The sequence below is a fragment of the Vombatus ursinus genome, unplaced genomic scaffold, assembly GCF_900497805.2.
Source record: "Vombatus ursinus unplaced genomic scaffold, bare-nosed wombat genome assembly UNPS02014872.1, whole genome shotgun sequence".
NCBI lineage: Eukaryota > Metazoa > Chordata > Mammalia > Diprotodontia > Vombatidae > Vombatus > Vombatus ursinus.
Genome location: NW_020954650.1, coordinates 594,541 through 611,216, shown reverse-complemented (window position 1 = coordinate 611,216; position 16,676 = coordinate 594,541). Strand labels below are relative to the sequence as shown.

The window sequence follows — 16,676 nt, the reverse complement described above, 5'->3', positions numbered from 1 at the left end:
TATGCTTAGTTTCTGCCATACTATTTTCTAGTTTTCCTATATTTTGTTAAATATATCCCAGGCGCTGGAGTCTTTGAATTTATCAAACAGTAGATTACTATAGTAATTGACTATTATGTCTTGCGTCTCTAACCTATTCCACTGATCCACCACTCTGTTTCTTAGCCAGTACCAAGTAGTTTTGATGATTGCTGCTTTATAATGCAATTTAAGATCTGATTTGGCGAGGCCACCTTCCCTTGCATTTCTTTTCTTTAATTCCCTTGATATTCTGGACCTTTTGTTCTTCTAGATGAATTTTGTTATTATTTTTTTCTAGCCCTATAAAATAATTTTTGGTAGTTTGATTGATATGGCACTAAATACATTAATTTAGATAAAATTGTCATTTTTATTATTTTAGCTTGGTCTCCCCATGAACCATTGATATTTTTCCAATTATTTGATCTGACTTTGTGTGAAAAGTGCTTTGTAATTGTCTTCATATAATTCCTGGGTTTGTCTTGGCAGGTAGACTCCTAAATATTTTATAATGTCTACTGTAAGTTTAAATGGAATTTCTCTTTCTATCTCTTGCTGTTGGGCTTTGTTGGTAATATATAGAAATACCAATGATTTGTGTAGGCTTATTTTATAGCCCGCAACTTTGCTAAAGTTGTTTATTATTTCAAGTAGTTTTTTCTTTATTGTTTTGTTTTTTGCATAGACTTAAGAAAGTAATGGAGAAAATGTTAATAATGCAGATTAAAATTAAAAGTATGTCATGGGTACATTTCTCCCCCCCCCAGCTGGTTGTTAATATTTATCAGATCATAATTACTGTTGTGATCCTAACTTTCTCTAGACCTTTATATAGACATATACAACACATATATAATATATTTGCATACAGACATGTATTTGGAATATGTATATATACATATATATCTGTGTGTGTAGATAAAAAAATACTGGATCTGGGGCTGAGGGGTGGGAGGAGAGGAATATTCTTTTTGCTTCTCTGTATTTGATTAAGGTCACAGATTATATTTGAAAGGTTCTGGGAACAAAATGTCATAAGATTTTATACTGGTAAGTATGTGCTGTGATCAGTCAATCAATGAACATTTATTAAGTGACTACTAAATGTCAGGTGCCATGCTAAATTCTGCGGATACAATCAATCAATCAGCAAGCATTTCTTAAGCTTCTACAATATAACAGGCATTAGAGATACAAAGACAAAAACATAATACTTTTTGTCCTGAAGAAGGCAACATTCTATAGGGGGGAACACTATGAAATACCCATATAAAAAGTACCTAACATGTATTTGTAAAACAAATACAACTGCATTTTTAAGCACTAACACCAATAGTTATCTGGTGAAATCTGATGTAGGAGATAACATTTCAGCTGAGCTTTGAAAGAAACAAAGAATTCTCGGAATAGAGGCAAAGGCTAGAAATGAACAAATTCTAGGAATGAAGGACAGTTCATATCTTTGTGTTGAGACAGGTGATAGGGTGTCATGGGTGAAGAACAGCACAAAGTTCATTTTAAGTAGGGCAGAGAATATGGCAAAGGGGTATTGATTAGTAAGGCTAGGGAGGTATGTTGGAGCCAGATTGTGAAGGGCTACCTGTCAATGAAAGGAGTTTTTAGAATCATAATTCCAGAAGTGAATCACTTGAGTTTGGATAGGGGACTGACATGGTCAGACCTGTCTTTAGGAATAGCACTTTGGCACGTGTGACTGAGTATAGTAGGATAGGTGGGAGAGAGGAGAGATGAGACAAGGAAAGCAATTTGAACTCCCAATTTGGATTGTTTCAATAGAGATGTAATAAGGGCCTGAACTTGGGTAACCATGTGAGTGGAGAGAATGGTACATATGTGAGAAGTCATGAAGATAAAATTGACAAACTTTGGCAGCTAATTGGATATCTTGAGTGAAAAGGAATGAGGAGTAAAGGATGACTGCTAGGTTGTGAACTTAGGTGACTGGAAAGATAGTGGTACTCTTGGCAGAGATAAGGAAATTGGGAAGAAGGATGAATTTTGGAGGAAAGATAATTCTATTTTGAACATAATGAGTTTGAGATGCCTGTGGGATGTCAAATAGGCAGTTGGTGATATAGGACTAAGAGACTCCCATCCCTCATGAAGCTTACATCTACTGGTAAGAGCTGATTTGTCCTATTTAGCAGAGCTTTCCTTGGTGCATTGACTTTGCTATATCATTATCAAACTGAATTTCCCATCATATATTATGAAATTAGTTTACCCTGAATATTGAAAGATTTTCATGATTGACGTATTTATGTTTATCTATTTGGGAAAAGAGGAGCAATGGATCTCCTATTAAAGACCTGGATGGAAATATCTCTCCTTAATAAAATATTTGTTTTTCCATTGATCAGGAACAACATTTATTTTATGTCATCAAATGGCTGGTTCTTAATACCAAGAATATGATAGGCAAGGTTTTACTTTTTTTTTCCCCTAAAGAATGATGTGTCTTTCATTTGTCAAGAATAGAAACAGGAGATAATTGGTTTTCACCAAAAGCAAAATATTTATTCAGGAGACAAACGCCCAGAGGAGAGGTCAACATCAACTCTGACAGTGTCTCCTTGAAGCAGATATGATCATCAGCTGACAAGCTGGGAATTTTTTGTTTGTTTCAATGCTCTTCTTCCATAGCTGGAAAGAATTAAAGTAGAGTTAGTGAAGAAAAAACATGCTCTCATTCTTTATTCTGCTTTTATTTATTTACTCTTCACAGGAAGATGAAGATGCTTTTACTTCTGATGTCGTTCTATGGCAGTGTCAACAGTGATGCAGTTTCAAAGCCCAACATTATTATAGCAATGGCAGACGACCTTGGCATTGGGGATCCTGGATGCTATGGAAACACAACACTAAGGTTTAATAATAGAAGTTCTGTATAAGTGATTGTGCCTATATACATATATATTCAATGTATTTCTTCCTTGGTAATTTTTAAATGTCACATCTATTAAATGTAAGAAACTATAACAGTAATGCTCTTCTATTTGTCTTTATGTATGTAGATTTGTATTTGAATATATTTAAATACTAATGTGTATGTTAGAGTTAGAATATGCTTAGCAAGAACTATGAGTGCATATACATATATATGTAAATATATACATATATTATATATAATTTACACCTGTATGAAGAATCTTACAAAGGAAGCATTTCTACTTTCCATTGTTCATTCTACCATTACTGTGTTGTTGTGTAATATGTGGAAGGGAAAAAGTATCTCCTTTGCCTTTTTTTTCTTTCCTTATATCTTCCTTTTTTCCCATCTTTTCCATGTCTTCCCCACCCAACACCTTCCGTCATTTTTTATTTTTTAAACGTGGGGTGTCTGGCAGTGCCACATCTCTAGATGGTCCCACTCAGCTCTTACCCTATACGTCTGCTCCTTTTTCCCCTTCTTGGAACCCCTACTATTTTTTACTGACAAACAATGAGGGTGTTATACTACCGTCTTTTCAAAGGGCCAGCAAGCCATAGAATCAGAACTGGGAAAGGGATATGGTAGAGGTTAAGTCTTTAGTATCATGTATTTTGCATTAGTACCTTAGAAATACAGCATAGATATCCTGTTTCCAAGGTTTCAATAGAATAAATTGATCTAAAATAAGAGCATCTGCCTTATTCTTTAAACTAAAAAAAAAAAAGTAAATCCTTACCATACTAAAATATTGGTTTTCGGGGTTCTTTATCTGCTTATAATAAGGAAACGATTACATAAAAGTTCTTTGGAGAACTATCACAAGTACAAAGCAATAAAAATAAATTGCTGTAGACTACAAAATATTATTTCCTTTCATTAGAATTTTCCAAAGTAAACTATGAATAATAAATGTTTGAATCTACTTTTTTTTCTGACATGTGAACTAGTAAATTGGTTATCAAGTGATTATAGATGCTGATTTTTCATTTCACTCAGCCAACCTCTTCATTATTTTGCCTCATTAAAATACTTTTGATTCTAGAAATAAGCCACTAGAGTTTGGGCAAGGGAGTGACATGGTTAGACCTATGCTTTAGTATTAATATCATTTTGGCATTGGCAACTGAGTGGAGAACAGACTTGAGGACGGCAAGACTTAAGATAAGGAAACCAAGTTGGACTTCCAATGAGGATAATTTCAGTAGTCCAAAAATTGTGTTCCATAGTTAATATAAAATTAAGTAAATTTTGTTTTTCAAAACTTGCTATATGATTACAGATGCCTTCCTTATTTAAAACATATATTTGAAAGAAAACTTTTAAAAGTTGGAAATATTTTCCAGATATATACTTGGGATATGTCATTCCCCTTTCTTTCAGTTTTCATTGAATCGCATATCAATGTATACCTTTTGTTATTTACTAGCCATTTGATTTGGAGTCTGTCTAGGGTACTTTTAATATTTATAACATACATTTTTCTTTATATTGGAAACCTTACTTCTCTAGCTCATCTATATTAGTTTTTTTGCCTAATTTTTCCCCCCTCACATTTCCTTGATATTCACTTAATCCAAAAATAAAAACGTGATGCTCCTGCTCTCTGCCTTCGTAAGGACATCAAAGTATCATCATTAGTCATAATCAGACTCTTAATAAGGAAAGAAAGGACTGGCAGTCCCTACCCCACTTCCTGTAACCACCTTAGCTCTTTGAAACAAGATATGGAAGTTCCCAGGAAGAAAGACTTTACAATGAGAAAAATACACTTCAGGATTAATCTAATTTCTCTGCTTCCTCTAACTTTCAAATTTACAACTTTTGCTCATTTCTTCCCTTCTCATGGGCTATGGCAAATACTGTAAGTTTCAGAGTTAGCAGATATAGATTTTGCCCTCTTAGACCTTGCAGTCTAAGCCAAACAAGACTGGAGAGAAGCAAAAATAATTCAGGCAAGGAATCAGTTGAATGACTGTAATAGTCTTCTGTGAAGATATTATGTAAAATCAAAGTGATACTTGCAAAATTGTGAGTGAAGAGGAGTAAAGGGGGTGAAATATTTAGGTAGGTTTGCATATCCAGGTCATCCATAAGAAGGCTGTTGGAATGTTAATTTTCAGAGAAATGGCACCATGATTGCTTAGATTTCATTGTATGGCATCTTGGTAGTGTATTTACAAATGAGCACCAAATTAAAACAAAGACTTCTGTGACCCTTGTATATACAGACACAAAAAACAATAACAGTCCATTATTAATATCTCTATTTTATGTAGCAGAAGGTAAATATTAATTAGAAAAATCAACATTAATTATAAAACGTATAATGGGGCAGTGGATCCTATGCTAAACTCAGGATCAGCAAGACTTTAGTTCAAATCCTGTCTCAGACATACTGGTAAAATAGGATTAATAATAGCACCTAACTCTTAAGAGTTGTGCAAATCAATTGAGATAACATATATAAAATGCTTTGCAAACCTTCAAGTGCTATATAAATGCTAGCCATTATTATAATTAAAAAGCTTCAGTTTTATGACAATTAAAATAAAATTATTCTTCTCCTTCCCCTAGAACTCCTAATATTGACAGGATAGCCAAAGGGGGAGTGAAATTCACTCAGCACTTAGCTGCATCTCCACTGTGTACCCCAAGTAGAGCAGCTTTCCTGACAGGTCGTTACCCTATCCGATCAGGTAAAATCCATTTAAAAATTATTATTGTTCATTTTCTTCTTGCTGGAAAGACATCTCTCATTAATGTTCTACTTTTTTTTTTTCCACCTGGTCCAGGAATGGCTTCACGCTCTAAGGTTGGAGTGTTCCTATTTTCGGCCTCCTCAGGTGGACTGCCTGCAAATGAAATCACTTTTGCCAAGCTTTTGAAGAACCAAGGCTATTCTACAGCCCTGATAGGTAGAGACAGCTGAGAGAAATGCAGAAAAGGGAAGGAACTTAAGATTATAGCAAGGAACTTAACAGAGAAGTCAATTCACAAAAATTTATTAAATGCTTGTTGTGTGCTAGACTCCATATAGGTGTGAGATGGGGGAGGGGATGAGAGTGTTCAAGGACAAGTGAAAGTGTGTGTGAGAGTCAGAGACAATTTAAGATAAATTCTGAAAGCAGCATTTATTACTTTTATGGAAAGGATGACAGTCTGGGGTTTCAGTTTTAGAGGAGCTGTGTTCAAACTTTGACTTTGAAATTTAACTATGTGGTATTGAGTAAATTACTCAAATTCCTTGAGCCTCAGTTTCTGAATCTGAAAAGGAAAGATTTGGATTAGATGACCATTGAGGTCCTTCTTAGCTCTAAATATATAATCCTATGAAATTTGTGCAAATTCTGAATGGACATTTATGTTTGTGCATTATATATGTATACACACAAAGAATTTTTTTTTCATACCTGTATATGTTTATATAAACTCATCCTCTAGTGAAGAAGTTCTAATTCAGGTAGGATTTGGGTTCTTGAAGGTTAAGCCAGTGGATCACCAGATCTAGAAAGGCCTACCAAGTTGGAAAGGTTTCAGGTAAGGACCAGGCAACAGAGTATGTGTCTGTCACTAGTGCACAAACTTAGCACAATTTACAGTCTTATCCCTAGAAGTTTGGCAATAAGGTAAGAAATTATTTTGACCGCAATGCCTCATGGTTCTGAAGAGTTATTTACAACAATGAAATCATAGTTTTGTTTTGTTGTTTTGTTTGTGACCTTTTGAAGTAAACATTTCATACAACACATGATTAAATATTATTACTTCCACCTTTATTTCTAAAACTGATGAAGTATGTGTTTTTATGGAAAATACATTTTGCATGTCACATTTGCCTCATATTATGTGTTGCTCTTTTGAAAAGAGAACACTGTTGTTTAGCTTGTGTTGGTGTAACCTTAGTAGAGTGAAATGTTAGCCACTACTCATAGGCATTCATTCAGAATAATTTTCCTACAATATGGCATCCTACCATGAATATATCAACTTACAGCTGGAAGGGATATTAGAGGTCATCTAGTTCAAACCTCTTATTTTACATTTGAGGAAACTGAGGGCAAGAGGGATTAAGGGATTTGTCCAAGGTCACATAGCTAATATATGGCAAAAGCCAGAGAACTCAGATTCTCCATCCCGCTTTCTTTCTTTACGATAAGTAAGTTTTTTTCCTTGCTACTTTTGGATGGCAGCATTAATTTTATTTAAAAAACAAAAATTTATCCTTTGTCTTTCAAATATATCTTTTAAAATATTTACTATATCATGCAATGTTATTATGTGTCAGATCCTTTTTAAATTTTTTTTTTTTGCTTAAAATTAGAACAGGGAAATGAGCATGAATATAAAGAAACTGATTTAAAGAAAATTCTTCAGGAAACTCTGTGCCATGTATCAGGAACTGCCTATATGACATACAGTGACTTAATAAAGATGATTAATGGGCTATAAAGACCAAATCAAGTCTGTTTGCCTATCGAAATAAGTTTTTCAAACCCTAGACTATGTGGGACGTAAATGTTTAATTTTGGACGATGGAGCTCAAAGGGTGTGGACAGTTAGCAATTGTGATACAAATGGAAAGAGGGCCGTTGTAACATTTTCTAAATGCTTAGAAGAGAACAAAAGGACATTTGAAAGGAACGCAATACAGTTTTGAAAGTAATATGTAGAATGTCTTGTATACTTTAAAAAAAACAAGCACTAAGAAAAAGAGTCTTCCGGCATTATATAGAATCAGCTTTTTGTGTTTTTCCATACGTATTAAAATTTTTCTTTTTTTGGTGTTTAAGTTCAGAATTAAAACAGTCAAGTAGGTAGAAATCATCTAAATTTATATAGGTAGGATTTAGTATTCAAAGTCAGGAAGTTCAGAAAATTTACCTGAGAACATGTTTCTCATATATTTCTCTCTCCATAGGAAAGTGGCATCTTGGGATAAACTGTAACAGCAGAGATGACTTCTGTCACCACCCTTTAAATCATGGTTTTGATCATTTCTATGGACTTCCAGTGACCAATCTGAGAGACTGCAAGCCAGGATCAGGCACTGTGTTTACCACAGCCATTCATATGTTTGTTTTCATTCCTCTGCAAATTGTTGGCATTGCCCTTGTCACTTTGGAGGCGCTCAATTGCCTTGGCCTGTTTCGACTCCCTCACTGGGTATTCTTTTCCTGTCTTTTATTAGCAGCTACTATAATTGGACTCTTAGCCTGTTTCCTTCATTTTTTCCGACCTTTAAACTGCATCTTGATGAGGAACCATGAGGTTGTCCAGCAGCCAATGTCTTATGAGAATCTCACTCAGAGGTTGACCAGGGAAGCTCTCAAGTTCATAAACAGGTTGGTGTTGCTTGTGTACTGGGATTTTGTTCATGAAAACTGGCTAACATCCATTTCCATGGTGACAGTCAAACACTACCCTTATTTTAGCCTTCTTTTCTCTGCCTTATTCAATATGTATCCAGAGAGGTAATAAGAGAGCACATGGGGGAGGGCAGTTGGTCTGAATAAAGTATAATATGAAAAATTAAATAGTATATACTTGATAACTTCAGAAATTACTCCCCAGCTATGTTAGTTTCTTATTTTAAACACCTTGGACTGATTTCACAGCTTTTCTGTCAACTTTTCCACTCTTCCAGCTTTTTAAAAGTATGGTAGTTGATCACCTTCTTTACTGGAAAGCTATAAGCTAAAGTGAGAGTTGGCTGGAACTGTTTTGTTTTAGTCACCAGGAATTGTTATGCAGGAATGAAAAAAAAATAATAGTATTGTTGTCTTTAGTCTACATTTTACCCTTATAAATGAAAAATGAGCTAGCTTTGGGGAAAATGTTGAGGAAAACCAAGAATGGCTTTTTAAGCTATGTTTGGGTCAAGAATAACAAAAAAAGGGTAGGTCTTAGGGTCAACAGAGTGTATAATGTTAATAGATGGATAGAAAAAGCAAAATTTGAAAAAAAAGGAACTACTTAAATGTCATTGTCAGGGAGAATGATTTTCAGACTCAAAGGGGTAAAACAAAAATGGTAAAAAAAAAGTAATAATAGATAACAAATAAATAAAATAATATAAAAAATAAAATAAAAGATAACTTAAAAAAATAAGAGGAGATAGTAAGAGAGTACCAGGTACTTTAAAATTGAGTTTGAATCTTGAGATTCAAAAAAGGTTGCACATTTGATTGTTCAGGTGCTGTAGATTATCTTTCAGGAATCAAGAGGAAAAAGAGATATCCTAAAGACTGGAAATGAGCAAATGTTGTGGGATTCAAAAGACAAGCAAAGTCAAATCTGGAAATAATAGATTTGTCAGCTTGACATGAATTCTTGGCAAAATTTTAGAGCAGATTGTTCACTAGCACTTAGCATGGGAAGCAGTGATCACTAGTAGCCAGAATAGATCAACAAATCATTCCAGAATAACCTCATTTATTCTGTTCATGGTTTTACTAGGCTTTTGTGCCTGGAATGTGGTCAATATAACATCTGATTTCAACAAGATTTTTTTTTTTTGCATATTCTCTCACAATATTCTTGTAAGCAAGAAAGAGAAATAAATGTGTCCTAGATTATATAGTATAGCTGTTGTTCAGTTGTTTTAGTCTTGTCTGACTCTTTGTGATCTCATTTAGATTTTCTTTGCAAAAACACTGGAGTGGTTTGCCATTTCTTTTTCCAGCTTATTTTACAGATGAGGAAACTGAGGCAAACAGGATTAAATGACTAGCCCAGGGTCACATAGCTAGTGCCTAAAGCCAGATTTGAACTAAGGAAGTTGAGTCTTCCTAACTCCAGGTCTTGTACTATCCACTCTGCCACCATAGTACAGTTAGGTGGATTCATAATTGATTCTAAGAAATGAAGAATCTCAGAGTTCTAAAGGACCTCAGTGGCCAATCTAGTCTAACTGATGCTTGAATAAGAATTCACTCTACAATTCACAAGAATTCAATCAAGAAGTAGTCATTGAGCCTTTGTTTGAAGATTCCAGTGAAGGGGAACCCATTCATTATTTCTCTTACTAATGATTTCTCATGCCTTTTTATAATGTAGTTGGGCTTTTAACATCTGATTTTAATGGACCCAATATCTCATTATAGCTGACCTAGCAGTTTTAAACTGGTACTTTTTTTTCTTTAGCTAAACATTGTTTTAGCAAGCAGAATTATTCAAAGTATACAAGCAGAGTTATTGAAAAGGATCACAGTATCTCAGACTTAGGAGGGATTTCAGAGTCTGTCTAATACAACTTCACAATCGTATCTTTTCCATTTCCATCCACTACTCCCAATTCCCAGTCCCAGTTGGGTCTGGTTGAATCATTAGGTTACAAAAGTATTAATTAATAGATCAACATTAAATGGGATAAAATGTCTCTGGCCTTGTATTTATTCTGTTCAATATTTTTATAAGTGATTTAGATAAAGATATAAGTGTCATTGTCATCAAACTTATGCATGACACAAAACTAGAATGCATCGTTTAGACACTGGATGATAGAAATAGAATCTAAGTACACCTTGGCAGGCCAGAATGATTGTCCAAATCTAATAAGATGAAATTTAATAGGAATGCATTTATACTTCCTAGTTTCCAAGATTCAATTGCACAGTACACAGTGATAGAAAGATGGTAATGCTTGTGAAAAAAATGTATTGAGGTTTTATTTTGATTCAAGCTTAACAAGAGTCAGCAGTGCATACTGGCTGTGAAAGAATCTGATGTCTTGCAACATTCATTGATGATTAATATCCAGATCAAGTGATATGTGAGACCTACTGTATATTCTGCACTCATGAGATGATTTTTGTGTTTAGGCTCTCTCAAAAGAGAATGTTACCAAGCTTTCCCAGGTTTAAAGGAGGCAATAAAAAAAATGAGTGGACCTGGAATCATGCCATATGCAGATTGGTCAAAGAATTAGGGATGGAGAAGAGAAAACTTGAGAAGTGACATAACTCTATCTTGAAATTTGTGAGGAGCTATCATGTGGAAGAAGGATGAGATATTAAGTCAAATATTAAATATTAGAGTCAAATATGGAAGCAGAACCAATGGATTGAAGTTACAGGGAGATTGATTTTGGCTTAATATTGGAAATTACTTCCTACCAATTAAAAATGTCCATGAATAGAACGGTCTACTTCAGACAGTAAGGAGTTCTCTGCTACTAGAGGTTTGCTTGTGGAGGCCAATAACCATTGATCAGGGGTCTTGTAGGGGGAATTCATGTATCATCAAGTAGAAGGTAAAATTAGGTGATGCCTGAGATCCCTTCCAGATGGTTTGAAGATTCTATGAATCTATGAAACATTTGGAATTTTTCTGATGAGTTGATAAAAAAGCTTTGAGCAATTTTTGTTCCTAAATAGATCTGGAAATTAGTTGGCTGCAACTGATCTTTGGAATATCTTTCAACTGTTAAGTTTTGCAGGATGAAATGAGCACACCTAACAACTAGTGACATAGTTTAGCTAAGGAATAGATTGTCAAGTCAAGAGTTATATCGATAAAGTGGAGACAATTTCGGGAAGTATGCTTAGTCTATTACTACCATATTTGGAACAAGGTAAGAAATCTAAATAAGACCCATCATCACTTTAAAGTAAAATACAGTTTTCAATCCAGAATCAACAAATTGCCTTATGTAAACAATTGGAACCACTCTTCTAACTCTGAGACATAGCTTTGTGAGAGATTATGGATTTCACACTTAGTAACTGGGGATACTAAGCAAGTCGTTTAGCCTCTAGGAATTTGTTTCCTTTTCTACAAGATGGGGATGAAAATACTTCCATCATATGCTCCACAGAGTTCTCAAGGAATAGCAGTTTTCAAATTTCAAATCATCATTTTTTAATGTTTGTTAAGTATTTTGAAATGTTTTATGATATGCTTTATCTTCACATCCCAATCATTTCACTCTAAATTTCCTTGAACCCTCCTGTACTCAAGGAAAACTAAGTATAGGTTTTCAGTATAATTACCACATATGATAATACTCTATCCTATTTTTCTCCCACCTCTTTTTTTTCTGGAGCCTTCATTGTCTTTTTTGTTACTTGGGATTCCACTTCCTTTTACTATAGTAGTATGTTATTTACATGCTTATCTTGTTTTCTTGGTTCTGATTATTTTGCTTCAATTCATACAGATCTCACATATTTCTTTTAATTCTTCATATTCATTATTTCTTATGACATACTAAAATTCCATTAGAGTAATATGCCAAAGTTTTTTCAAGCCATTCCCCAGCTGGTAGGCACTTAAATTTATTTCCATCTCTTTAATATAACAAAGAGAGCAGATATGAATATTTTGGAATATATTTTGACATACTTGGGGTTTTGTCCAGTAGTGGGTTTGCTGAGTCAAAGCATGTGAATAGTTTAGTCTGTCTTCTTCCATAATTCCAAGCTGAAATCCAGAACAGTTAAGACTGCTTCACTGGTCTCCCAATGTTTCTCAGTGTGCCTGTATTCAGTCAATCTTAAGTGCCTACTATGTGCCAGGCATTGTCCTAGGTATTTTTTGTACATGAAAATGAAGCTATTGTCTCACTGTCAATAGAACTTGTGATTTAAGGTGTTTCTTCCATAATGGTGATGGATTTGCACTGAACCATCTGCAGTCCCTTGAAACAATAATAGAAGCATACACCATCTATTCATTAGTTGATTGGCTGGGGTTTAGGAGTAAAGTCTGTGGCCACGAAACATAACAAGTTAATTGGACTTCACTTGAATCCAAGCAAGAACACTGATCTCATTAATATCATACTTAAACCAGCTAAACTAACAAAGTCCAGTTTACATAAAGACCAGTTCCAACATGTTTATTTTCAATTAAACCAAATATAGATTTATATGCACCACTTACTACCCAAAGGTTTTAGTGGAAAACTTTATAAGCAATGCACAAAAGTTATTATTAAAAGGGTTAATTTACCATGCAAAATTGGAAGGAAAAAAAAGTCAGAACAGGATTAATTAATGTCAAAGATTTATATAGCTTTCAGATTGAAAGTAGAAAAATTAGTTTTGTAGCAAGTCGGATTATAAACTATATAAATTAATCATTAAAGGTCAATTCAGTTTTTTGCCCCTAAGGCACAGTAGTATAGAGTTGATTCCAAAACAAATTCTATAAATAATGGCACATAACAGTCAGATTTGGAAGCAAAAATCATTTTTGCATAACTACACACATCAGCTTTCCTCAAACTGTGCATCATGTGAAAGCTAACATTAGGTTAGATAATGAGTTAACAGTGATATCTTTGTGATAGAAACCAAGAGGACACTGAGATGTTTTACAGAAGGTTCTAACAATAATATTTACTATGTCCTTGGCACTGTGCTAAGTGTTTGATCTAAAAACAAAAAAGAGGCAAAAGACAGTTCCTGTCCTCAAGGAGCTAGCTTACAATCTGACAGGGAGACAGAGTGATACACACACACACACACACACACACACACACACACACATATGTACACATGGATATATACTTATGTGTGTGTATGTACACATGCATACAAATATAAATACACAAAGGAAGCTATATGCAGGATAAATAGGAAATAATTAACAGAGGGAAGGTGCTAGAATAAGTGTGTATGTACACATACATACAAATATAAATACATACACAAAGGAAGCTATGTGCAGGATAAATAGGAAATAATTAACAGAGGGAAGGTGCTAGAATAACAGGGGAAGGTTTCTGGTAAAAGATGGAATTTAAGTTGGGATTTAAAGGAAGTCAGAAAAATGCATGGAACTGAGAGATAGAGTGTTTTGTTCATGACACAACCAGGAGGCTGGTGTTACTGTATTAAAGAGTACATGCTGGGGGAATTGCAGTAAAATTGGAAAGGTAAGAGGGGGCTGGGTTATGAAGGACTTTGAATGTCAACCAGAGCATTTTGTTTTTGATCCTGGAGGCTATAGTGAGCCTCTGGAGTTTAAGTAGAAAATCACTTTAGTGACTGAATGGAGAATGGATAGGAGTGGGGAAAGACTTGAGGCAGACAAACTTACCAGCAAGCTATTGTAATTATCCCAGCATGAAGTGATGAGGTCCTGAACTGTAGTGGTGACAGTATCAGAGGAAAGAATGGGGTGGGGGGCATATACAAAAGATGCAAAGGTTAAGCTGAAAGGCCTTGACGACAGTTTGGATATGGGTGGGGTGGGGTATGACAGAAAGTGAGTAATCCAGGATGACTCTTAAGTTGTGAGCCTGAGGTACTTGGAAGATGATATTGCCTTGTCATGGAATTGAGAAGATGAGGAGGGAGGGAGTTTAGATGGAAAGAGAAGTTCCATTTTGGACATATTGAGTTGAAGATATCTAGTGGACATTAAACTCCAGATGGCAATTAAATTCATGGGAACTGATGAGATCACCAAATAAAGTAGTTTAGAGGGAGAAGAAATAAGGGCCCAAGACAGAATGCTAAGGGACACCTACCTAGAGGGTATGATCTAGAAGAGGACCCAGCAAAGAATAGAAAGAAGGAGTGGTCAGAAAGGTAGGAGGAAAATCAGGAGAGAGTTGTGTTCTGAAAACCTAGAGAGAAGAGAATATCAAGGAGGAGAAAGTGATCAACAGTGTCAAAGGCTGCAGAGAGGTCAAGGAAGAATGAGGGTTGAAAAAAGGCCATTGAATTTGGCAGGTAAAAGATCATTCATTAGTGACTTTGTAGAGAGTGGTATCAGTGGAATGCTAAGATCCAAAGCCTAGTCTTGGCTCTGCCATTAACTAACTATGTGACTGTAGAGGCAGAATAGTGGAAAGAACACAAGGAGTTTGAGAATCTGGGTTCAAAACCTGCCTTGGCCATTTAACGCCTGTGTAATCCCTGGACCTTCATCACCTCATTTGTAAAATGAGGACTTTGGTCTGGATTGACCTCTAAGCTCTCTTCCAGCTCTATGTCCTATAACTCTACAATCTCTAAGGGCCTTTCCAGCAAAACACAGATGTTTGATTTTTCTGATTCTGCATATGACTTGAAAAGACAAAACAGTAATTCAGCCATGTATACCCTGCTTCTGTCAGACACTTAAGAATCTGTGGTGAGTTTCTGGCAAAGCTGAAAGGGCTTCAAAGGAGAGCCAATAAGGATGATTAACAGAGTGTGAAATGGATGGCAAACTCCTTCAAAGCAGGAACTATTGAGCTTTTGATCATAGTATCACAATGCCAAGGCCCAGTGCACTCTGTGGCAGAGCCAGCATTTGTTATTTGAATTGCTTAAGGAATGGATACAGCATTCGGTAGATTGGACTAAACCTCTAATGTCTCTTTGAGTTTTCAGATAAGACAAGTTATTTCCACTATTTGAAAAAGACTGAATATAAATAAAATGTATGAAATACAAGCAGGAATTATTTTTGACTGGAGATGAGAGAGCTTCTTGGATATCAAATTTAATTCAACAGAAATTTATTAAGTGCTTATTATCTGCAAAATGCTCCGGTAGGTACTGCATACATGATAAAACATGGAAATAGACTACTCAGGAAAGTTCTCCCTACATATCTTTAAGACATGCATGTATGACCAGTATCCTGAATAATTTCGGTATCCAGTTGCACAAAAGTAAGTGGAAGTTTGACTTTGGACAAATCATGTAACCTCTTATCTTTAAAATGAGGTTGGATTAAATGAATGCTGGGGTCCTTTTCTACTTTAAATTCATGATCCTGTCAGTTTGTGATCAATCAATTTCCCTTTCACCTTTGGAATTAAATATGACCAAAGCTATGGTTAGAATATTATTTTTCCTTAAATTCAGAATCTCATGTGTGATGTTTGCTGTCATTTTTTAGTTTGGGGTTTGCCAGGCCAGCTTCATAGAAACTAATTACTTCAAGGCATATAACAGGTGCTCCGTGAAGCTTGAGTTCACTCAAGCATCGTTATCCAAAGGGGGCCCTCTATATCAGTAGTGTCAAACTCAAAAGAGAAACAGGGCCACTTAAGTACATAAGGATCCCTGCCAGCCACATATTGATTTAGAAGTTACATATGAACATTATCTTCTTTCTTTTGTAATCTTATTTGTTTAGTTAAATATTTGTTTCTGAGTTACATTTTAATCTTGTTGGGCTGCACTTGGGAATGTTCTGAGCTACTGGTGTTTGACATGCTACTGAATATGATGATGATTGTTTCTCATGCACATTGCAATGGGCTGATGAAAACTTTAATGCAACTTTGAAGTAAATAATTAAGGGAACTGACCTGATTTTGGTTTGCATAGAAAGAGAACATGCAGTTGTTGAGGCTGTATGGTTTAGTGGATAAATTGCTGGCTTTTTTTTTTTTTCACTTAGAAAGACTTGGGTTTTAATCCCTTTTCTGCCACTTTTTAGCCATGTGACCAGGGAAATTATTTGACTCCTCTGAGACCCAGGAAAATGGGAAGAGAAGGAAGGATTAGCATTTAATAAGTACCCGCTATGTACCAGACACTGAACTAAGCACTTTTACAAATATTATCTCATTTGATCTTCTCAGAAACCCTTTAAATAGGTGCTATTATTATCCCCATTTTATAGAGGCAGACAAAGGATAAATTGCTCAGGGTCACACATCTAGCTAGTCAGTGTGCAAGGCCACATTTGAACTTACGTCTTCCTGACTCCAGGCTCCCAGCTCAATCCATTGGTCCACTTAGCTGCTTTTTGT

The 16,676-nt window shown here is 35.1% G+C and overlaps 1 protein-coding gene across 9 annotated transcripts in view; it reads left to right on the top strand.

Moving 5' to 3' along the window:
• STS (steroid sulfatase) overlaps window positions 1–16,676 on the top strand; it is a 175,887-nt gene that overhangs the window by 60,774 nt on the left and 98,437 nt on the right. For all 9 annotated transcript variants that reach the window (XM_027842421.1, XM_027842415.1, XM_027842416.1 and 6 more), the window contains 4 exons: window positions 2,768–2,908; window positions 5,549–5,670; window positions 5,767–5,889; window positions 7,893–8,316. In XM_027842421.1, coding sequence (XP_027698222.1) covers window positions 2,768–2,908; window positions 5,549–5,670; window positions 5,767–5,889; window positions 7,893–8,316 — 810 coding nt within the window. The remainder of the gene's footprint in view (window positions 1–2,767; window positions 2,909–5,548; window positions 5,671–5,766; window positions 5,890–7,892; window positions 8,317–16,676) is intronic.